At 44.3% G+C, this 23,925-nt stretch overlaps 1 protein-coding gene across 5 annotated transcripts in view; it reads right to left on the bottom strand.

The window, feature by feature from the left end:
• Positions 1-23,925, bottom strand: part of C16H10orf90 (chromosome 16 C10orf90 homolog) — a 223,035-nt gene that overhangs the window by 46,268 nt on the left and 152,842 nt on the right. For all 5 annotated transcript variants that reach the window (XM_049855214.1, XM_049855212.1, XM_049855216.1 and 2 more), the window contains one exon: positions 14,699-15,818. In XM_049855214.1, coding sequence (XP_049711171.1) covers positions 14,699-15,818 — 1,120 coding nt within the window. The remainder of the gene's footprint in view (positions 1-14,698; positions 15,819-23,925) is intronic.

The raw sequence follows: 23,925 nt of genomic DNA on the forward strand, positions 1-23,925 counted from the left end.
CAGGTCGGCTTTACAGGCCAGGCCATGCAAACCAGACAGCAAACCCTGGTGTGTTATTAGGGAAAATGAGATGATCAGACTCTGTCTGAGATTGGAAAGGCATGTACATTGTAAGAACTCCTTGCAGGGGAAAAAAAAAAATCCAAGAAGAAAATTTCTCTGGAAAAAGTGTTAAGGAAGGTGTTTTAGGTTTTAGGGACTCTGAATTTGAAGTCACCACTCTTGCTGAATAATATGCAAGCTTCGGAAGTTCAATGCGGTTTTTTTATAATTACCCTTCTGGAAGATACTGCTGGCTGAAGCAACACAGTGCAAGGCAGCTATGGTGTGGGAATTATATCTTGGAAAACTGTTCTTAAATTTTTTTTAAAGACAAAAGCGAGACCATTTGCCATGGCGATACGCATGTGACTGGCACGTTCTGGACAAGGCAGGGACAGCTGGGAGGTGCGTGGAGCCACAGGAAGGCTATTCGTGCTGGGCAGGTGGAGCGGAAGCGAGCTAGGCTGTCCTACACTTAGCATTCTGGGCCTGCACGTCTTTTGACTTGGACTCAATTTCTTTTGGTTGAGGAACTAATTCAACTCAGCTGCAGAGGCTCTGGTTTTTGTGCTTTCAGTTTCATAATGTAATTAACGATTCACATTCAATTACATCATGTTAAAAAATCCTCTTCCAGTCCTTTCTCTCCTAATCCTGGATTCAGTGCCTCGTGTGCCGACTCCACTGATGCTCAGGAGAAAAGCAGGAGGCTCATTTGCAAGTCTTGAGCTGAGCCTGAGAGATCAGTGGTATTTCGGCCTAGTCAAATCTGTCCACACATGCACGCACGCTTTTGATTTGTGATTTGAGATCATAGGATGTAATTTTACAAGGAAATCCTGAGAAAGTTGGAATAGATCTTAAGAATAAGACATTAGCTTTAACTCTATAAACATGGATTTCATACAGATCGAATGCAAGTATGGTCACTTATCATGGCCCTGGAGAGCTTCACAACACCCACAGGGAAGTCTGAAATCTTGGGTATGGATCACCCTTCCTGCCTGGTCTTAAACTTCTTTTCCATAACCATATTCTGTTTGCAGCCTTTCGAGACCCCAGTGACCCAAGCACACGTTCTATTTACCATTCAAGCCATTCTGAATTTCCATGTGGTGCTGCTTCTAGCCCGTGGATGTCCTTCTCCCATTCCCAACTAGAACCATCTAGAATCATCCTTGTAAGGCTCAGCACTAAGGCCATCTTCTCCCTGAAGCTCTACCAGTTCTCAGGGCTGGGTCTCTAGGCCTAGCTTTGACTCTTCTTGCATTACTTGTGGTTTCTGGTTTGCCTTTCTCTCTCTCACTAGACTGTGAGCATCTTGGGACAGACAAAGTATCTTCTTCTTCACTGGGTCCCCAATAGCATCAAGGACAGTAGTTTGTATGTATTCTGTACCCAGTAAAACTTTTAAATTTGTTATCACTCTTACATTTCAGGTCTCTTGATACACCTGTCAATTTCCTCTAGACCCATCATTATTTTATGTTGTCATAGCTACCCCAATACTCTAAAGACAAAGAAGTCAGAATACAATGGTGGAAAGGTACAAAAGAAAGTCAGATGATTTAGGAGTCACTCTTTTTTTTTTTTTAACCCCTAGTGGCACAGTGGTTAAGAGCCTGGCTGCTAACCAAAATGTTGGCAGTTCAAATCCACCAGCCGCTCCTTGGAAACTGTGGTGCAGCTCTGCTCTGTCCTATAGCACCACTATGAGTTGGAATCGACTCAAAGGCAACAGGTTTATATAATATTATATACATGTATATGTATATATATATATACACACACACACTAACTCTGGTGGTGCAGTGGTTAAAGCGCTCGGCTGCTAACCAAAAGCTTGGTGGTTCGAACCCATCAGCTGTTCTGTGGGAGAAGATGTGATAGTCTGCTTCTGTAAGGATTACAGACTTGGAAACTGGGGCAGTTCTACTCTGTCCTACTGGGTCGCTATGGGTAGGAACTGACTTGATGTCAGTGGGCAATGGGTATACGCCAGCTCAAATGATGCAGACTAACACCACAGACCCTAGTGACATGAAGGAACAAGGCGTTAAAGACTCCCAGGAAAAACCCTAACACTCAAAGAGCTGAAGAGGAGGGAGAGTATAATTCCCCAAACAGGAAATACACATGGCAAGTAAACATTAGAAAAAAATTCTGCCTTATTGAAATTCAACAAAAACACTATTTTTTACTTAGCAAATTAGCAAAATGTAAAAAAATACATACTTGATTCTAGAGTGAATATAGGGACCCAGAAACTCTCGTACCCTGCTAATGGCAGTGCACACCGCTGCAACTTCTTTACAAAGCAATTGATAATAAAGACTCAAAAACTTTAAAAATGTTCCAGTCATATAGCTTAAGAACATAATCTGAAGTGTGGTCAAAGTTTTATACACCAAGATATTCATTGTTTGATTTATAATGGTGAAAAATTAGGAATCAAGCTAAATGTCTAACATTGCCATACAACCTGAATATTAGGAAGTTACTTCACATGTTTGCAGAAATCTTTTAATATGGGAAATAGCTCACTCTGATTCATAGCTTGATTAAAGCTGTAATGATGTTAGAAAAAGCCTATTAATGTCAGCCAAAAAGAATCTTAAAATACAGACATCAGTTAAGTCTACTTGTATGAATGAAGAGGCATACCATGTACATGCATAGAAAAAACAATATTGTAGTGACAATTCAACTAATTCACACATTCAATTTTTAAAAACCCAAGGAAAATCCTAACATTATTTTTTCATGGATGGCCAACTCAACAAAATTCTACTGGAAAAAATAAATACATGATATCTTTTATTTCCTGCAACATGGTAGATTGGAGACCTGAAAAATCCTCATGTAGAGCAACTAAAAACCTTGAAAGTAAACATAAATACATATTTCAAATATATGGCTGAGCTTATAAGAATGTAAGGAAATTCTTCAGAGGCCAAGAAGAAAACTAGAAAACAAATGCAGCTGCTCAAAGAGCCACGACTGATTTCTGGCCATCTAGAGCTTTGGGTTTAAGTTTAAACAGAGGCCAGGAGACAAACTCTGGGACCTGAGTTTGTTGCATGAAAATTTCTCAAAGGGAACCATTGTATAAGTCAGGAAAACCCTTGTATAAAAAAGAATTCATACATGATTGGCATTTCCAACCAGTGGAGAAATAATGGCTTATCTCATCAATGGTCTGTAGACAACTGGCAAACCATTTAGGAAAAATCGATCCCAACCTTACACCATACAGGGAAAGATAGCCAGAGGGATTATGGACTTAAATGTGATGAAAATACTGGAGGGGATTGTAAGCTAAGAAAGAGCTTTCTAAGCCCCACTGAAAGCACAAAGGAAAAAAGATCGAGATAATAAAAATATCTAAAGATCAAAAATTACCATAAACAGACATGATGACTAAATGCAACAGGGTATCCTGGATTGGATCCTAGAACAGAAAAAGAACATTAGTGGAAAAGCTGGTGAAATCTGAACAAAGTCTGTAGTTAACAGTAATGTACCAACATTTAATTTCTTAGCCTAGAGCAGTGGTTCTCAGTTGGGCATGATTTTACTTCCCAGGGGATATCTGAAAGTATCTGGAGACCTTTTGGTTGTCACAGTTAGGGGAAAGGAGAAGGGACTGTTAACACCTAGTGGATAGAAACCGGGGTGAAGCTAACATCCTACATTGTGCAGGACAGCTCCCATAACCAAAAAATATCTGTCCCCAAGTACCAACAGTGCCAAGGTTCAGAAACCCTGGTTTAGAGAAATGAACCCTGGGTATATAAGATGTTGACATCAGGCGTGGCCTGGGGAAGGGTATATGAAAACTCTGTACTATCTTTGAAATTCTTCTGTAAGTCTAAAATTATTTAAAATTTAAAGTTTTAAAAATCCCCATAAACAACATTAAAAAGTAAAATACAAAACAAAAAAAAAAAAACCTGTAAGATGAATAAAAACTTCAAAAGAAAAAAAGACAACTATGCCTAAAGAAAAATGAGCATGGGTATAAACAGGCAATTTACAAAATAAGGAACACAGATGTATAACAGACATGCAGAAGTTCCACTTCTCTATCAAAAAAATGAAGATTGATATATATTTTTAATTTTATAATAAAATATATATTACGACAAAAATATATTATGATATATATTTAAAAATATGCATCATAAAATATTTTTCACTTGTCAAACTGGCATGAAAATTTTTGTAATCACTATGCCCAATCCTTATGCATGTTCAGGGAAACTGGTATTTATGTATTGATAGCATAACTTCATACGACTTAGAGAGTGCCATTTGGAAATCTATATTAAAAAGTCTTAAAATTGTGTCTATCCTTTGATCCAGAAATTCTGGGAATCTGGTTTAAGGGAATCACATGAACCACACAAAGATTTTTTTTACAAGGACATTTATCAACACATTGTCATAAAAATGGAAATGATCTAAATATTTAACAATAAGGTTTCTTTTAAAAAGATTTTATAGTAAATCTGGAGCCCTGGTGCCACAGTAGTTAAGAGTTTGGCTGCTAACCAAAAGGTTGGCAGTTCGAATCTACCAGCTGGTCCTTGGAAACCCTATGGAGCAGTTCTACTCTGTCCTTTAAGGTCGCTGTGAGTTGGAATTGACTCGATGGCAATGTGTTTGGTTTGGTTTTGGATAGTAAATCCATATAAGGGAAATCATATATGGACTGTGTAGACATGAAAAGGAAGATGACAGTCCATTGTTGAGAAAAAGATGCCTTCTGTTTCCGTGATCCCCTTTTTGTTAAGAAGGAAAGGAGAGGGAAGGGAAAACAGGGGAGGGGAGAAGAATGAAGGGAGGGCAGGTAAGAGGAAGGGAGGGGAGGGGAGAGGAGGGAAAAGGATGGGAGGAAAGAGGAGGAGAGGAGAGGGGAGGGGAGGGGAGGAAAGGGGCGAGGACAGTTAAGGAGTGTTTGTGAGTATTTATGTGAGAATCCAAGCAGTCTATCTGGGAGCACCTACTAAAGCATCAATAGCAATGTTATCTCTGGGTAGTGGGATGATGGTTGATTTTTGTTTCCCTCTTTTTGCTTATCTATATTTTAATTTTTACAATGCACATGTTTTACTTTTTCAATAAGAAGAAAACAAACAAACATTAGAAAAGTAAAGGAATTGAAGAAGACGCTGATTACGTTTAAACCCTTTCCTAAGCAGCCTGTCATGAATGATGTCAGGCCTGGAGAGAGAGCGTGGTGCTGACAGTAGGGCCGACAACCATGGTAGGCTTTAGAGCTAAGGGGCCGGGACGGGCTTTGTCACAACAAGTTACATCAGCACCAACTCTCCCTGATATCTAGGTGAGTTATCCTCTCACATTCATAATGCTGTGCTCTGCAGTGTGTATTGTGGACCAACCCTACCAAACTCCACTGGCTGGGGACCTATGTTCCACTTGTCACGGCTCCGCGGGCTATGATTTCTGAACTGCAATGGGTCACTCTGTCTTTGTACAAGTAACATCTATGCAGAGCTCAAAGTCATTTGTTCACTATTACACAGGCCATCTGACTAAAACACCTAAATATGGTCCACCCATATGCAAAAAAACAGAAAGCCTCTAACTTCTGCAAACAACAGAGCCATCCACCTGCTGAAATGTACATCAAGGACTTGATACTACGTTTCTCCTCATTGAACAGCAAGTCTGGACCTTTTCACTGAGCTTGTCTGGGGAGTGAGCAGGTTATAGGTAAAACCATGTATTTCTTCCCTTAAAAAAAAAACTTCAGCTAATTTATATATCTATACATGGGTAAGATAGAACAAAGTCAGGAGTGAGCTTTGCAAACCAAATGTTGCCATAAGATCCCACGTATTTGCTAGGACGGGTCTCAAGCTACAGAGTCCCAGTGCTCGAAATAAAAACTAAAGAGTTGCTCAGAAGATGCGCAACTCTGGGAACAGGGAAAGTGGAGACCTTCCCCTGTGAACAGCACTGGGTAGCATTACAAATGACTCCGTGCTTATGGCACAACACCAAGCCACGATTAAAATGAACACAGTGCTACTGGAGGCCAAAATGATACAGCGTTTCAACTTACTGAGAAAATGGTTAAGAAAAATGAAATTTTTATACCTTTTATCTCAACTTCTGATTCTATAGACAGCAACCGCCTAATGGGCCAATTTATATACTCCTCACCCAGGCTAAAGCCTTAATGCTCCCAGAGAGCACCGATCACAATAATCAGAGTGGGCCAGGGTTGGCATTGGAGGAAGCAGGTTTTCCTACCTTGTCATAGCATGACACAGGCTATGTTCTCCACAGGGAACACCTGTACTGTGCACCTGGCCTTCAGAACCTCACTGGGCCCTCTACCTTGAATAGTCTGACCATTACCCCTAAATAGCTGCAGATCAAGACACCAAGCGGAAGGGACACGCTGTCCTCCCAAAGAGGGTTCTTAACCAGGGAGGCACAGATTTGGATGCACGAGGATATGGGGTCTGGTACCTCCCCTGGTTAAGAACACCTGGTCCACACTCTCTGATAACACCCCCCGAATCATGTAAGATCACTAGCTTCCCCGTAGCTAGCCCGTGGTACTTCGTCTGTAGGAATGGCTTCACAGGGCTATGACCTAGCACTGGAAATAAGTGAACACACGATAGCAACATGAAAAATATTTCCTCATTTAACAATGAATGACTTTAACAATGTATTTTAAGATGAATTTATTCTCCAAAGTTTAACTGGCAAAGCTGAAAATAACACATTTTTTAGAAAGATTTGAGCTTCTACATGAAGGTTATTGGGACAGCAACAAAAACTCATCGAGTCAGTGGAACCAAACACATCACCTAGTTCTCACTTGTTCTTTCTTTCTATTTTCCAGGTGTCATCTGTACCTGGAATACCTTCCCCAAAGAATTCACATGCTACCACCACTTTCTCTTTCCAAGATCATGTCTAAGCTGACTTCCTGCAGACAGCTCAGGTGGTACAGAAAACTACTGTAATCACAAAATGTGCAGAGTCCCCATAGTGTGCCTGCACTGCCTGGTGTCCCTCGTGCAAAGCATCCCGTAAAGGACACGTGGTGAGAACTGGCAGAACTCAGATGGGTCTTATTCCCAGGCCCACAGTGCTCCTGCTAGCTCACTGCTCATCACTGTTGCTCATTCGTGCACAGACGATCACTCTGCTGTTGCCAGATGCCAAGCATCAGGGCGCAATCCAGTCAGCCTTCTTCAGGCTGGAATCCATTTCTCTTCATCTCTCCCTGGCAAGCTGTGCAAATGGCCAATAAGCAATGACCATCTCCTACCCACTGCGACCCATTCATACAGCTGAGGGGGTTACTCAGGAACAGAAAAAGGCCCTTCCACTCCACAGAGCTAGTTAGGGTGGCTGAAACCAACAACGTGTAGACATGAGACAGGCTCTAGGCGATGGTCTGAATATCACATTTCAGATGTTGGGAAAAGGACACAATCGCATCAAAACGTACTGAGAGTTAAATACACAAAACCTCCAAAAGAGAATTCAAAATAATTTTGCCACATTGATCACGTTTTCTCTTTTTGAACATTAAATTGGCTGCCTGAAAGGTAATAAACTCACTCCATACCAATACCTGTATTTTCTCCTTGAGTTCCTGCGGGAAACAATATTTTGAGATTTTTCTTTCCCCTCAAGTTTAAAGCCAAGTGGGGATTCTACGGTTTTCACTTTACTTTTTAAACCTACCTCCTGATGGTGAATCTCACATGGCTCTCCACCCTTTCCTTGCCAGGGAGGTTTTGGGCATGGCCACTGGGCGGCGGCTGAGAAAGGAAAGGCCACAGCCTGGTTGTGAATTAAGGGATCCTGACATAAGCGGGGGCTTTGTTGGGTCATCAAGATAACCTGCCCCCCTGCCCCAGCACACGTCCTGAGCGACTGCTCTGCGCTGGCTGGCTGGCTGGCTGCTAGGCATGGAGAGGTCCATGCCAATGAGTCAGACCCAGATCCTGTCCTCAAGGAGCATGCAGTCTGGAGGAAGCAAAATGACCCCCATGAAGTAGAAATTACATCACGTAAAAAGGCTACGGTATTTCCCACAGTCCCAGTACTTGGGAGACGAGGTGGAAGGCTGCACCAGGCTCAGGGCACAGATGGCCTCCGCTACTGTAGCAGCTTCATTCTGTAAGCCTGGTGAGTGGGAGGGTTACTGAGTGGGGACGGCTCACAGTCACAGTGGGTACAGTGTGGACCAGTGCTTCTCGGCCAGAGGAGATTGTGCTCCTTAGAGCGAATCTGGCCATACACGGTGACATTTATGGTTGTCACTCCTGGGGAAGAGGCACCATTGACATCTACGAGGTGGAGGCCAGGGATGCTCCTGAGACCCCTACAATGAATGGACTCACCCTCAGCAACAGAGGATTACCCAGCTCAAAGTGTCAACGGTGCTGAGGCTGAGAAACCCTTGTGTGACCGAAGATCTGGAGAGGCAGCTCCGGGGTGGAGGGCCATCAGGGCAGCCAGCATGGCGGTGCAAGACAAGAAAAGGAACCATGGGGAGAAATGAACCCTTCGTTCATCGAAATGCCAACTACAACCACAACAAGGTGCCCTTTTTTTCTCAAAATTTGTGAAGATTTGCAAATTGATACCTAATCTTAGCTGAGCATGTGGAGAAAGACTTCGCAGCTCTGAGAACGGGAGAGTTGGACGAGGTTTCTTCTGGAGCATAATCAGGCCTGCGTGTCAAGAACCTCAACTCTGACTTCAACATTTCATTTCAAAAAAAATTTTTTTTCAAAGTGAAATAACCCAGCATACAGAGAAGCTTCATACTCCAAGTGTTCGCGTTAATATTATTCCAAAAGGTAAACAATTAGTAACAACTCAAATGACCAGCAATGAAGAGTTAGACAAACTATGGCCTACCATAAAAAGCACTGTTCCACAGTCAATAGAAGGTTTATCTGTAAAGCACTGTTAGTAATTGGAAAAAGTGAATGATACAGCGCTAAGTTTCGGCGACCCAGAAGAAAATACAAATGCACCAGGATCTCAACTATCTAAAAGAAAAAATATGTATGCATAGAAAAAGAATAGAATAAAATATATCAAAATATTAATATTGATTGTTTCAGGGCACCGCACCTGTTATTTTCCCTTGAGTGTGAGTGCTTTCCTGCTGAAATAAACCCCATTCCCCACTCACGTGACAGATCAGACCAGGGGAACAACAGTAGGCACAGCACTCAGTTGGTGATCTGGCAGGTGTTTCTTCCTCTGGAGCCATTCACATCTTTGTTCCCCAGTGGTATTAAACTCCACTGTGGACTTCTCAGATCAAGGCCACCAGAAGCCTGGGTACTAACTGGAGACGTTCCAAACTAGCAGGTCCACTGCAGAAAAGCAGGCGTGTACAAACGGTGTGTCCATGGGTCTCTGCTCCAAAGGCATCTAACAAAATCAGGAAAGTTTGCTCCATCTATCTGAATGGCTCGGGAATGGAGGAATTCTTCAGATCTAGGCCAGGAACGCAAAATGAAGTTGGCAACAGGTAATGTATTGAAGTTAACGTTGTTTCAGGCATGCAACACCCCGTGAGGAGAGAGCCATTCACATCAGTACTGTCTGTCCCAAGGAACACAACAAAGAACTGGATTTCTGGCTGGAAAGGATTTCTGAGACGATAAATTTTAACTGCATCAAATGACATGCCTTATTATGGTCCATTAGAAATTAATTGTGTAGCTCATTCTCCTAATAAAGTCCACCAGGTAATTAACCACTAAATACTGGTATTACTCCATGTGTCCATTGCGGTCTCCAAACAACACCCTGAATAGTGATGATTGTGATGGGTCCCACCATTGAGAGAGCTGCTACCACCATCACGTCTCTGCTTGGGGCTTGTCAGGAGAAGGGCAGAGCAATGGATGAGGAGCCTAACACCCAGGGCTGCTCTCAGCTCTGGCATCTAATGGCCACGTGGACTCGGGCAACCTTCAAGCCTCATTTGTCTCATCTGAAGATGGGGATGATATTCTCTTTATGGAATGATTTGGATCATTTAAAATAATGAATAGGATGGATGTGGCCAAGGGCCTGGCACTGAACAGGTCCTCAGTACGTGTTGTGCTTATTGACATAGCAGTGATGAAAATGGTGACGATGATGAGACTCTTTCTTACAACAGATGCAGGGATATCTGTAAATGACCAGCAAGCACAATGCCAGCAGGATGCTTACTAACAGCAGAGATGAAACAACGAAGCCCAGAGGGACTGAGGAGATGAGCACAGAGGAAACCAATTCCTAAACCCTCAGCCCCTGAAGAGAGAGAACAGGTATCGCCTGCCTGTCACAAAGCTTCACCCCTGTGGGTGCGCCTCCATCTGTGCTGTAGGAAGTGTTTGTGACATTTTCACCAATCCTAGGAATCTTTCTGGGCACGTGTGCCGGGGGCCCCTTCAAGAATACAATTTGTAGGACTTTCTGCCGAGTGACCTAATGGGGAGAACTCACATTGCCTTGCCTCTGTAGAGCCTCCCAGGCTGCACTCACCAAGTGGCTGAATGTCAATGAGATGGCCTTGGAGGATACTGCTCATGAGGTATGTGGGGATCCTTCAGATAAAAAAAAATCCGGTTCAGTAACTGTGAAGTATGAAGATCGCTAACAACGCGTGTGGCCACAGGAGGTTGTCAAGAATGCCTCAGACAAGATTCCATTTTCAGTCAGGAAAATACAAACAGTTCCTCTGAGTTTTAATGAGCAACGCTTGCGTTAAGGCTAAAAAGCTTTGTCAAGATGGAAGGTCAGCAGGCTCACCCTGGAAGTGTTTTGTAGATTCTGCGAGGACAGACTGTGGCAGTTAGAGTCAGTGAAGAGTTGTGCTTATAAACTTCATGCAAGAGCTCTACGCGGAGGACAGGGGTGCTTTCTTGTCCCCTGAGAAGAAATACATTCAGCTGCTAATTAGTTTTCAAGTGAAGGAGTGAGCAGGAGCATGGGGGTGGGGTGTGTGAGGGTGTGTGTGGTGTGTGAGAGTGTACTTGCGAGTGTGTGGGGGGGTGCGTGTGTGCTCATGCATACACACACTTACATGCATCTGAGGGCCATGTCCAAAATGGCAAAGTCCAAGGTTCCATGGCTTTGGGCTTTATGACTAAAAAAAAAAAACTGAGGACTCCTAATCACAGGGACTCTCTTTCCGTACAACTCTACCTCAGGCAAACAGAGCAGAAATTCTTTTAAGTTTGAAGGGGCCTTCAAGAGCATCAAATCCCATTCCCTTGTCTCATTACCTAGATGGGGAAAAAAGCTCAGAGAGTTTGTGTGGCTTGTCTGAGTTCACTGAGCTAGAAAATAAAAGTCAGCGACTCTAAAAAAAGATGCTCAAGACTCCCTTGCCCTCTCAGAGTATCTCTTTCCTCAGACGGTAGGAGGAGGCCACATGATTGAGAACGGCATGTGAATCTCTGGGATGTATCGTTAGTCCGAGGGAAGCCAGCCCTTGGGAAATAAAATTATACTATTCACCAAAGAAAATCACAAGAGTTGTCTCTCACAAAGTCACAATCACAAACCTTTTCTATGTCAAAGCCAAAACTAATCTGGGGGAATATTGCTCTCCTCTGAGATGAATGTCTGAGATCTGGCTATAGTTATTTTTAAAGACCTTCTGATGGAAAGCACTATAAATCCAAATTATTATTTCACACCGTGAGACACAGAGTAGACACAGATGTGCTTCAACTTGAGGGTGATACAATGTGGGTTATATATTTTCTGGAATCTTCGTCAATAAGGAACGTGAAGTGCTTGTCTCAAGCACTTTCTTTAAATACTAAACTGGAGTTCAACTTTAGCTCACTGACGGCTGCCTACATTTTCTTCTTGCCAATAAATGCAGGATTCAGAGGCATTTCAGTGGTTTAATCAATCTAAAAAGCATGTCGAAATTGCCTTAAAAATCTCCGAGAGCATTCATTTATTAATTATCTCATTTAACATTTCTATGCATATTATAGTTTTAAAATGTCTTACAGTCATTCTTATTAATAAAGCCTTAATGGACAAAAATTGTGCTGCAAAATTATTATGTATATGCTGCATTTTCAATTTTACTGCTATTATCTTTAAATATTTTCACCCAGTGGAAAGTCACTAATTCATAAACCAGAGTCTCTTGTAGAAAGTAGAGCTGAAAATCGGAAGTTTACACACAGAAGGAAAGAAATCTGGCCTCTGGGTAAGGCCTACTTTCCTGTCTGGGTCTCTTGAGGAAGACAAGGGTTCCCCGGGGCGGCTGACCTTGGGACTTCTGCCTGGGCCTGGCGAGGGCAGAAGGGGCAACAAATCCCAGCCGGGTCGCCTTAGGAGACAGACTAGAGACACAGAATACTGCTGCTGTTGTCGCTGTCTCGGCACAGAGAGTCCAAGACGTGCATCATCCGGGTGGAAAGAGGAGGTGGACAGCTATTTGAAAATGCGTGTGCGTATTACACACACAAAACACACAAACACATACATACACACCAGCTGCTGTCAAGTCGGCTGCAACACACGGTGACCCCAGGTATGTCAAGAGCAGAACTGGATTCCACAGGGTTTTCAATGGCTGTTTTTTTTTTTTAAAGTAGATCTCTAGGGCTTTCTTCCTAGGCGTCTCTGGTTGGGCTCGAACCACCAACTTTTTAGTTAACTGTTGGCACCATTCAGGGCCTCTATATTAGATATATCTACAGAGAGAGACCTATATAACCCATTGCCACAGAGTCAATTCTGACGCATAGCGGCCCCATGTGTTACAGAGGAGAACTCATCCAAGGAGTTTTCTTGGCTATAATCTTCACAGAAGCAGATCGCCAGGGTTTTCTTCTGTGGCCCTGCTGGGCAGGTTCAAACTGCCGACTTTCAGGTTAGTAGTTCAGTGCAAACCATCTGCAGTACCCAGGGATCGAATGCCTCTGTCTGTCTGTCTATAACATACACACAACACACAAACATACACTCTGTTATGGAATATCGTAATGTAGGTTTGTTGTTCTTTTTGTTAGGTGCTGTCAAGTGGGTTCAGACTCGTACAGACCCTATGTACAACAGAACGAAATACTGCCCAGTCCTGCACCATCCTCCCAAACACTGATATGTGCGAACCCACTGCACTTTGCGAACTGAGGTGCGCCTCATCCAAGCCAGGATTTTTTCACTCACCTCATGTGCATGTGAAAGCTGAACAATGAATAAGATCCAAGAATTGATGCCTTTGGATTATGGTATTGGTGAAGAATATTGCACATACCAGGGACTGCCAGAAAGAACAAGTCTGTCTTGGAAGAAGTACAGCCAGAATGCTCCTTAGAAGCAAGGACGGCAAGACTTCGTCTCACGTACTCTGGACATGGTATCAGGAGGGACCAGTCCCTGGAGAAGTCCATCGTGCTTGGTAAAGTGGAAGGTCAGCAAAAAAGAGGAAGACTCTTGACGAGATGGAATGACACAGTGGCTTCAACAATGGGCTCAAAATAGGAATCAATTTGGGACTCGTAGATATAAGATAAAAGAATCAGAATATGTCAATCTTGTGAAACAAGGCAGCAGATGTGATCTGCGAAGCCCTTTGGCCTTGGAACCCGGAAAGGTCCCCTGGTGGTGTCCTCAATGCCAGACTGGGACATCCACAACAGCAAACCCCCAACCGCCAACTAGAGAGAAGACCCTGTTGCCTCTGTGCTGGGTTACATGTGTATGAAGTATTTAACCCCAATCAGTCAGTGGGAACTACAAGTCTAGAAGAGGGCCCTTCGACTTTGACGTGAAAACAGTTTGGCAGAGAGAGGCTGAAGAACTTGAAAAGGAGAAGAAAAAGGTGGCAAGAGCCTATAAATAGATGGCATTTGCCTTGTTTCTGCAACTCCCTGGATAATCACATGATAACTTAGTGACAGCTGGTGGTTTTCTTACATTGCCCCCGACATCAGCTGCATGTTCTCTACTTTAAACGTGGGTCTGCTTGAGGTGAGCAATGTGACAACACTGTCTTTGTTTTTCACCATTTGAGGAAAGTTGATGGTTGTGGGGAAAGACTGTATTTTGAAAGGTGAAGATAATCACTAGGTGTGAGGTTTCATTAAACTACTGAATAATTCCCAGGTTGCTTTGTCCATCCTTAACCAGGTTGCTAAGGCTTATCTATAAATATCAACTATCTGATCTGAAAAATAGAGTACAGAATTCTAGATACTTCCTAATGTGCAGATGTTCACCACAGAACGACACAACCTCAGGAAGGTGGACAGCACTTTGTCCTTCTCATCCTGTCCTGGAGTGAAGGCGGCACAGCCTAAATGAACCCCACTTGGGGCTCTATTTCCACACTCATTACAGAGTATAGAGCTGTGGTTGAAAACAAAAACTTGAGGGGTGGCCCTTCATAATCTACAAATGTGTCCTCTAAGAAAACTGATTTAAGTCAGGCATCAGCACTGAGGTGTCCATTGCCAACTGTGAGCAGACCAAAGCAAGCCTCCTGAGAAATAAATGCCTGTGGGGATGATGCATGTAGGAGGAACCACTTAGCGTCCATTGTGGCCGAGTGTTTACACCACCTCCCGAGGCAAGTGTCTGACCCCACTCCTGCGGGTCAGTGGTCACTCACCTGCAGCATAGCTCCAGCCAGGGATGTGGATGGTCAATTGGCTGGTGTGGCCGCTGGCATGGTAGAGAGTCCTGTGGTCTTCTTTCTCTTTCTTTATGGTGCCGTGGTTCATTCCTGCACCCGCAAGTCCTGTATTTCCCAAGGTGGGCAAGCCGCTCCAAGGACATGTGCTGTTCCCCAAATCTGCCCGCGCCAACGCTGGGTTTTCCTCCAAGTAGCTTTCCCGTAGCCCTGGGTTCCAGCTCCGGGCTAGAAGATTCTGGTTTCCTTCCATAGATGTGGGCCTGAGGGCGCTGCTCATTGGCTCTCCGTTAGCCAGGCCGCCGACTCCATCTGGTGTTGATCTGTGGGAACTGCAGTTTAGGTCGAGGGACAGGACGGATCTGTGCACTTTGGGGCTGGCAACTGGAGGTTGTTGGATGGGGACAGACAGCGACTTGTCCAGGTAGCAAATGGAATTTGGACACGGCTGAGACACTCGGAGGTGGACGCAGGAGCTGAACAGCAGTGAGCTCCTTCCCGGGGGCGGGCTGCCTGGAGAAAAGTTGTCCTCTCTGCCACCCCTGTTGGTGACCCAGTACTCACGGCCTTCACACAGCCACTCGGGGACCTTCAGACACACCCCAGAGTCGTTTCTGGAAAGCTCTGCGCACGTGAACGGTCTGTGGGGCTCTCCTGGCTCTACATCGCTGGCCAGAGAATAGGGGTCTGTGTGCACAGAGTCCCCAGCCCTGCGCTGGGTGCACAGGGGGTCTCCTGAGCTCTCCCACAGCAGGGTGCCAGCTGGAGGGCCCACACGCCTGGCGGTGACGCTGATGGACGCAAACCCTTTGTGGCGACCTCTGCGTGGGCTCTCCTCCTGGGGTGGCAGCTCTGTCCTGTAGCCTCGCACATCTGAAGGTGTCTGAATTCCTAACCTGCCAGGAAGGAAGGCCAGGGCCCGGCTGATCTCCTCACTGCCCTGATCAGCCAAAGACGACTTCACGTGGTGCGTGTGAGGCTGGGCAACCGCACGGAGCACCGGCACCACCGCCCGTTTTTCTCTTGATTTGTTCTCATCAATCAGCTGTGAAATGAATATGGATGAAATCATTTTTGTATTTTGCGATGCCAAAGGCTCCTGCAAATGAAAAAAAGGTCCCAATTATTTGAGCAGTCCATCATAATAAAATTTAAAAAAAAATTCTGCCATCGAGTTGATTTAACTCATAGTGACCTTATAAGACAGAGTAGAACTACCACCATAGAGTTTCCAGGGCTGTAAACCTTTAGGAGAGCAGACTGCCACATCTTTCTCCCATGGAACGGCTGGTGGTTTCAAACTGCCAACCTTTCCGTTAGCAGCCAAGTGCTTAACCACTGCACCACCAGGGCACCTTATCCATTGTAATACCAGTAGTAAATCCTCCTTCCCAGGCCATCAAGCAAGATTCCAGGGAACTCGGCCCAAGACACGCAAAGGTCCTCACCCAAGACTCATCCTGACTGCACCTGGACATCAGCTGAGGGCCAGAGGCTGGAAACACTGAGCTGCTTATGAAAAAGTGTGGGTGGGGCCACTAAATCTCAACGATCACCTCCACCTGGGTAGGAGCACTGCGCACAGGTTCACAGCCTGACTCCAAGGGCCGTGCAGCCCGGAGGGATCCTGGAGCTGGACTGAGACTGGGCGAGTTTCCCCATGGGAATTGGGTCAACCCGGCTGCATGAAAGCAGCAAACAACCCCTTCCTCCAGCAGTCCTGCCCCTTTGCTGGTTTAGACTAGATTTCAGTGACTCCCTGCTGCCTGGCATCATGGGAATCCAAGTCCAGAGAGAAGGAACAATGGAAATCAAATGCCCAAGCTTGACGGACAATAGCCCAGAAGAGCCTGTGACTGTGAAATCAGGTGATTTCACTGATCAAAAAGGGGTGGGGGTTAGACCAAGGCAGACAGGACTCGGCTGCATTTCTAGGCTCCGTGGCAGAAGCCTGAATTTCTGTCTAGTATTTTGTAATGATCAGGGTGTTTAGGCCTCCTAATTAGAAGAGGCAGCGTCCTAACAGCACATCGCTAGTGTGTCCAGAACAGCGGGCTGTGGTTTTTAATAAAGCATCCAGCCGAGTGGAGGCCAGGAAGAAGACGCCGTGTCCTCAGTTTGCTTTTACTGTGGTGGTGTGTGAGTAAAGCACTGGGAAAACCGCAGGAGAATGAACTGCACCCAGTACTCAGGGAGTGCTCCCAGAGCCCTCAGCCCCCATGCGGACACGCATTATCGTCTGTGCTTAAAATGAAAGCAGAATCCAAACTCATCTTGGTAACTACTGAACTCCCACTCTTTGCAAAGGATCTTTGTCTGGGGAGCCTGGGGGCATAATTAGAGCTCAGTACTTAGAGAGCATTTTTTAACTCTGTGCAGGAGAATCACCTGGGATGTGACAAGTGCAGGTTCCCGGGGCCCCAGAGATTCATTCGGCAGGTCAGCGGGTGGGGCCCAGGCATCTGCATTTTAACAGATGGTCCTAGTTATTCTGATGCCAGTGATCTGAGGAACACCCTTTAAAAAACACAGACCCGAGAGTGTGCTGGCCTTTCTGGAGGGAAGGGCCACCTGTGTTGAGAGCAGGCATTTGTTTCTCCTAAGGCCTGATGAACACTCAGTGGCTTTTTTTTTTTTATCCTGCGGAGCAGGATTGATGTTCATTTACATCAAATAATTTAAGATTCTTCTCTTGCTTGGACCTTTGGTGCTACAAGTCTTGCCCATGTGAGGACCTGTGCGTGTGATCTCAGGAACCCAAGGGTCACTGTGTGGTCTGCTGTTGGCCATGGGAAGACGGCTTTTTTCTTGGCTTCTGTTTTTCTCGTTTTTTATGGCAATCTCCATCACTTTATATGTGGTTATTCTTTAAAGGTATGTGGGAAGTTGCAGATTTAAAAGATAACAAAAGACAGGCAAAGAGACAAAAATGGATAGTCATTTTAAAATTTACTTCATTTTTTTAAAAATCAAAATATCCCTGTTTTTTTTACATATCCCCCCCCCAACAGGTGGCAGTGGAGGGGCACAGAGTCAAGAATGGGGAGACGCAGCCTTGCCGTTTAGCCTGACCGCCGAATCACCCTTCTGGTTCACGGTGCAAGCAGGGCTCGGAACCTGTTGGTTCTGGTTTGAACCCCTGCTGAGAATTTGCATTTCCACCCTAGATATACTGAATCAGAATCTACAGTTTAACAAGATCCCCAGGCGATTCTTATGTATGATAAATTTTGAGAACCACTACCATACTCGTGGTTCTCAGAATCAGTCCCTGACCAGAAGCATGCAGAAGAGGACGTGGTACCAGGGATATCATTGCTGATCTCAGACGGATCTCGGCTGAAAGCAGAGAATACCAGAAAGATATTTATCTGTGTTTTATTGACCACGCAAAGGCGTTCGACTGTGTGGATCATAACAAATTATGGATAACAATGTGAAGAATGGGAATTCCAGAACACTTAGTTGTGTTCATGAGGAATCTGTACATGGATCGAGAGGCAGTCGTTCGGACAGAACAAGGGAATACTGTGTGGCTTAAAGTCAGGAAGATGTGCATCAGGGTTGTATCCTTTCACTATACCAATTCAATCTGTATGCTGAGCAAGTAATCTGAGAAGCTGGACAATATGAAGGAGACCAGGACATCGGGATTGGAAGAAGACTCATTAACAACCTGCGTTATGCAGATGACACAACCTTGTTTGCTGAAAGTGAAGAGGACCGGAAGCACTTACTGATGAAGATCAAAGACCACAGCCTTTAGGATGGATTGCACCTCAACATAAAGAAAACAAAAATCCTCACAACTGGACCAATGAGCCACATCATGATAAACGGAGAAAAGATTGAAGTTGTCAAGGATTTCATTTTACTTGGATCCACAATCAACAGCCTTGGAAGCAGCAGTCAAGAAATCAAAAGACGCATTGCATTGGGCAGAACTGCTGTAAAAGACCTCTTTAAAGTGTTCAAAAGCAAAGATGTCACCTTGAAGACTAAGGTGCGCCTGACCCAAGCCATGGTGTTTTCTAATTGCCTCATATGCATGTGAAAGCTGGACAATGAATGAGGAAGACTGAAGAACTGATGCCTTTGAATTGTGGTGTTGGCAAAGAATAGTGAATGTACCATGGCCTGCCAAAAGAAATGAACAAATCTGTCTTGGAAGAAGTACAACCAGAATGCTCCTTAGAAGCGAGGATGGTGAGGCTATATCTCACGTACTTTGGACATGTTGTCAGAAGGGATCGGTCTCTGAAGAAGGACGTCATGCTTGGTAAACTAGAGGGCCACCGAAAAAGAGGAAGGCCCTCAATGAGATGGATTGACACAGTGGGTGCAACAATGGGCTCAAGCATAACAACTGTAGTAAGGATAGCGCAAGACCCGGGAAGTTTTTGGCTCTGTTGTACATTGGGTTGCTATGAGCTGGCTCTGACTAGACCACACCTAACAACAACAACAACAATTAGCATAGCCTGGGAACTTGTTTGAAATGCACATTTTCAGCAGGAATTAACCAGTTGGAAGCCCTGACTGTGAGGTACTGCCTTGGGAGACCCTCTGCTGCGTGGGGGCCTGGCTCTTTGGAAACTCTGTTGTAGGCTGGCCTCCTGCTCAGAGGTTCTCAGCCCATGTTGCCCATTGGTGACACCCAGGGAGCTTGTAAAAATTCCAAGGCCCAGCTTCATCCCACACCAATTACAGTATATTAGAATCCCAGGAGCCCAGGTAGCGTATTTTTTTTAAAGCTTCCCTGGTAATCCCAGTGTACAGCCAACATTGAGAAGCCTGGAAGCTTCTGTGGCATCACTGCCTCTCTCTCTCCGCCCTTCTCCTTCCTCTCTCTCCTCATTTATCTTCCCTCTCCTCCCCCTCCTCTCTCCCCTTTCTCTTACCCCTCTCCTCTCTTTTTCCTCTCTCTCCCTTTTTCATGGCTGTAGTTTAATTACAGTAAAACTGATGCATACGTGGTGCCTTTTGACTTGGTGTGCGATCCCTCCCGTTTAAGTTAAATTTAGCTCTGATAGTAATTGTTCCCGTGCACTTTTTACTCAGTGAGGTGTGTAATCACACCCAGTGGGAACACCTTTGACAAAGGTCTATAGAAGAATAAACAAATACCCATTTTGGAAAGTGTGCAGTATTAGTCTTGTTTTATGGTGTGACGTTTCTCAAAGTTTGCGCTAGGGATCACCTGCATAAAACATACTTGGGGTGTATTAAAAATGCAGGTTTCTGGACCCCTCCCCTGCCTAGGTTAATACAAAGGCCCAGCCTGTTAACACGCTCCCAGGTGATTCTTATGCCCAGACATGGTGGAAAGGAAGCTGGACTAGGACTCAGACCATCTGGGATCCATCGTAAGTCTGGGGGTCACAGACTGGATTATGGCCTGGGATAAAAAGGAAATGGGGATAACTCTTGGGGAAACTCCAGGCTTTCTTGTCCTCGAGTTGTTTGAAATGTCAAGTATTTTATTATGTGTATATTTACCACCTTGGGCTCAGGATCCATGAGAACCTTGGTCTTGGGTATAAAGATGCTAGAAACAAGAAGTGTGTTTCTAGGAAAGAGTAACTGTCATTTCAGGCTGGAACAAGGACAAAAGACCCTAACACTGGGAAGGCTGACTTGCCTCCATGCCTGGACTGAGAGAGTAAGCCCACAACCAGGAGCCCATGGCCACCCAACCAGGTGCCCACCTCCAGGTGCCCATAGCCAAGAGCCCACAGCCAGATGCCCAGGGCCCCGCATGTGGCAGGATGCCTTGGTGCTGCACTGGGGGTTGCAGGCCTGAGGACGTCACTACAGGAGGACTCAGAGGCCAAGAAGGGCAGGGTAAAGAATTGGCCACTGTCTCATCTTGATCTAGTCAGGCTTTGACCTTGTCAGAGGACAAGCGGAAATAATGGACTATGTGAGTTTGAGCTTATTTCTGCATCTCTGGAATCATCCCATGTGTCAGGGTAACACTGACCCCAGGGAATAAGTGCTGATGGAAGCCCGATTCCGTAGAGAAACCTATTTGTCCCCTCTACCTCCTGGGCAAGTGTGGGGACCAAAAGAGGCGATGGACACAGACATGTGCTCACAGTGTGTGCGTGTCGTTTTAGGGCAACCGTGGGAATCTGAGATCATCAGACCTAAAGTTTATTGTATCTGCATGTTGTATGTGTCATTGATTATGCCAAGTACCATATTTCAGTGGAATTTATAATGAATGCATTTATTTCAGATGCATAAGTGGGAGTGACTCATTACATATCCAGTAAATTGAAATTTTGTTGATGTGATTGTAGAATTAGTGTAATTTTTTTCGGACATGAATTCTGCTATTTATAACGTACAGTCACGGTTCAACCCTTATTTATTTTCCCATCCAACAAATATATATCCATTTCAACAAACGGACGCAGCACTGGAAGTGCTGGATTATCTCTGCCAAGAAATTTGGAAGACAGCTACCTGGCCAACCAACTGGAAGAGATCCATATTTGTACCCATTCCAAAGAAAGATGGTCCAACAGAATGTGGAAATTACTGAACAATATCATTAATATCACACAAAAGTAAAATTTTGCTGAAGATCATTCAAAAAGTGGTTATAGCAGTACATCGATGGGGAACTGCCAGAAATCCAGGCTCGATTCAGAAGAGGACATGGAACCAGGTATATCATTGCTGATGTCAGATGGATCCTGGCTGAAAACAGAGAGTCCCAGAAAGATGTTTACTTGTGTTTTCTTGACTACGCAAAGGCATTTACTGTGTGGATCATAACAAATTATGGATAACATTGCAAAGAATGAGAATTCTAAACAATTGTGTTCACGAGGAACCTGTAGATAGACCAAGAGGCAGTTGTTCAAGCAGGACAAGGGGATACTGTATGGTTTAAAGTCAAAAACGGTATGTGTTAGGGTTATGTTCTTTCACCATACTTATTCAATCTGTGTGCTGAGCAAATAATCCAAGAAGCTGGACTATATGAAGAAGAATGCAGCATCAGGATTGGGGGAAGACTCATTAACAACCTGCTATATGGCACAACCTTGCTTGCTGAAAGTGAAGAGGACTTGAAGCACTTGCTGATGAAGATCAAGGACCATAGCCTTCAGTATGGATTATACCTCAACATAAGGAAAACAAAAATCTTCACAAATGGACCAATAAGCAACATCATGATAAACTTAGAAAAGATTGAGGTTGTCAAGGATATCATTTGATTTGGATCCACTCTAAAAAGAGCGGTCAGGAAATCAAACAACGCATTGCATTGGGCAAATCTGCTGCAAAAGACCTCTTTAAAGTGTTTAAAAGCAAAGTTGTCACTTTAAGGGCTAAGGTGTGCCTGATCCAAGTTATGGTGTTTTCAATCACCTCATATGCTGTGAAAGGGAACAGTGAATAAGAAGACCAGAGAAGAATTGACCCCTTTGAATTATGGTGTCGGTGAAGAATACTGGATGTTGAGAAAAAGAGGAAGACCCTTGATGAGCTAGATCAACACAGTGGCTGCAACAATGGGCTCAGGCATAACAATGATTGTGAGAATGATGCGGGACCGGGCAGTGTTTCATTCTGTTGTACATAGGGTTGCTGTGAGTCGGACCTACTCGACAGCACCTAACAACAACTACGAGTTGGGTGCTATGTCAGGAGTGAAGAGCCAGGAGGGTGACACACAGATCATAAGATCACTAGGACAAGGATTGTTAAGTTAAATGCTACTGTGTTTTTCAGGTGTTTAGACTAAGCTTTGACCACGCTCCAACCAACAAGCTGAGAGAAATTAAAAAGGAAACACTGCACTATTTGTTCTTCAGTATGCACAACACTCTTACATGGGAAAGTCCATCCATCAAATCCTATCTTCTCATTGAGACCCACTATATATATATATATATATATATATATATATGTCTTGATATATTTATACTTGATTATGTAAGATTAAAGAAGGAACCCTGGTGGCACAAGGGTTAGGTGAATGACTGCTAAGCTAAAGGATGATGGTTTGAACACACCCAGCGATCATGCTGAAAAAAGTCCTGGTGATCTGCTTCCATAAAAATTACAGCCAAGAAAACCCTGTGGGGCAGTTCTACTCTGACATATGGGGTGGCCATGATTTGGAATCGACTTGAAGACATCTAACAGCAACAGTTAAAGATAAGGTCCACCCTCCAAGACTACAAGACATCACTTTGTGTCCAACCTTCTTCTGGGGTGGGGAAACCAAGGGCTATTTGCTGTTCCTAAGGCACCTGAGGAACCCTGGTGGTGCAGTGGTTAATGTGCTCGGCTGCTAACCCGAAGGTCGGCAGTTTCAGTCCACCATCCACTCTGTGGGAGAAAGATGTGGCAGTCTACTTCTGTAAAGATTTACAGCCTTGGAAACCCTGTGGGGCAATTCTACTCTGTCCTATAGTGTCACTATGTGTCAGAATCAACTCAGTGGCAGTGGGTTTGCTTTAAGGCAGCCTACTACTTTCCAAATGGGGCCAACTTTAAAACGTAAGGGAAACTGGAGGACTGGAAACAGAACAACCAGAATGCAATTAATGAGAATGTTGACACGTTGTGAAAAATGTAACTGATGTCACTGAACAATTTGTACAGAAATTGTCAAATGGGAACCTAATTTGCTGTGTAAACTGTCACCAAAAACAAAATCAGATATTTTTTTTTAAAAAGCAACCACATCTTTTACGTCAGATATCTTCCCAAATGAAGGTATTTCAGAGTGTAGCTTCATCTTCCCTCTGTGCTAGGTTGTCTAAACGTGGCTTTGCAGAAAGATTCCTTCTATCTGCAATCAAATAAACTGATGTGAGGTTTGATTTGAAAAGGAAGAAGAAAATAATCTCAGATTTAGAATAGAACCGTCAAGGTTAAAGGGAGGTCAGATAAATAGTTGGATTTTGTGCCTCGCTTTGGCAGTAACCATGTTTCCTGTCCATCACCCCGTAACACTCCGAGTTTTACATTTTCATAGGTGCTGCTTAAGATATTGATTTCTTTTAAATGTTTCAAACATGATTTTGTAGAGCTGGTAACTGCTTTCATAGTTTTATGCATTTTATTGACTGCTGTTAACTTTATATCGGTGCCTTAAGGCACATTACTAAGAAGGGCACCATTTCATAAATTGAAGTAAGAGAGATAAGTGAGGAATGACAAAGCAAATCAGATCCCAG

This window comes from Elephas maximus, chromosome 16 (assembly GCF_024166365.1).
Source record: "Elephas maximus indicus isolate mEleMax1 chromosome 16, mEleMax1 primary haplotype, whole genome shotgun sequence".
Classification (NCBI taxonomy): domain Eukaryota; kingdom Metazoa; phylum Chordata; class Mammalia; order Proboscidea; family Elephantidae; genus Elephas; species Elephas maximus.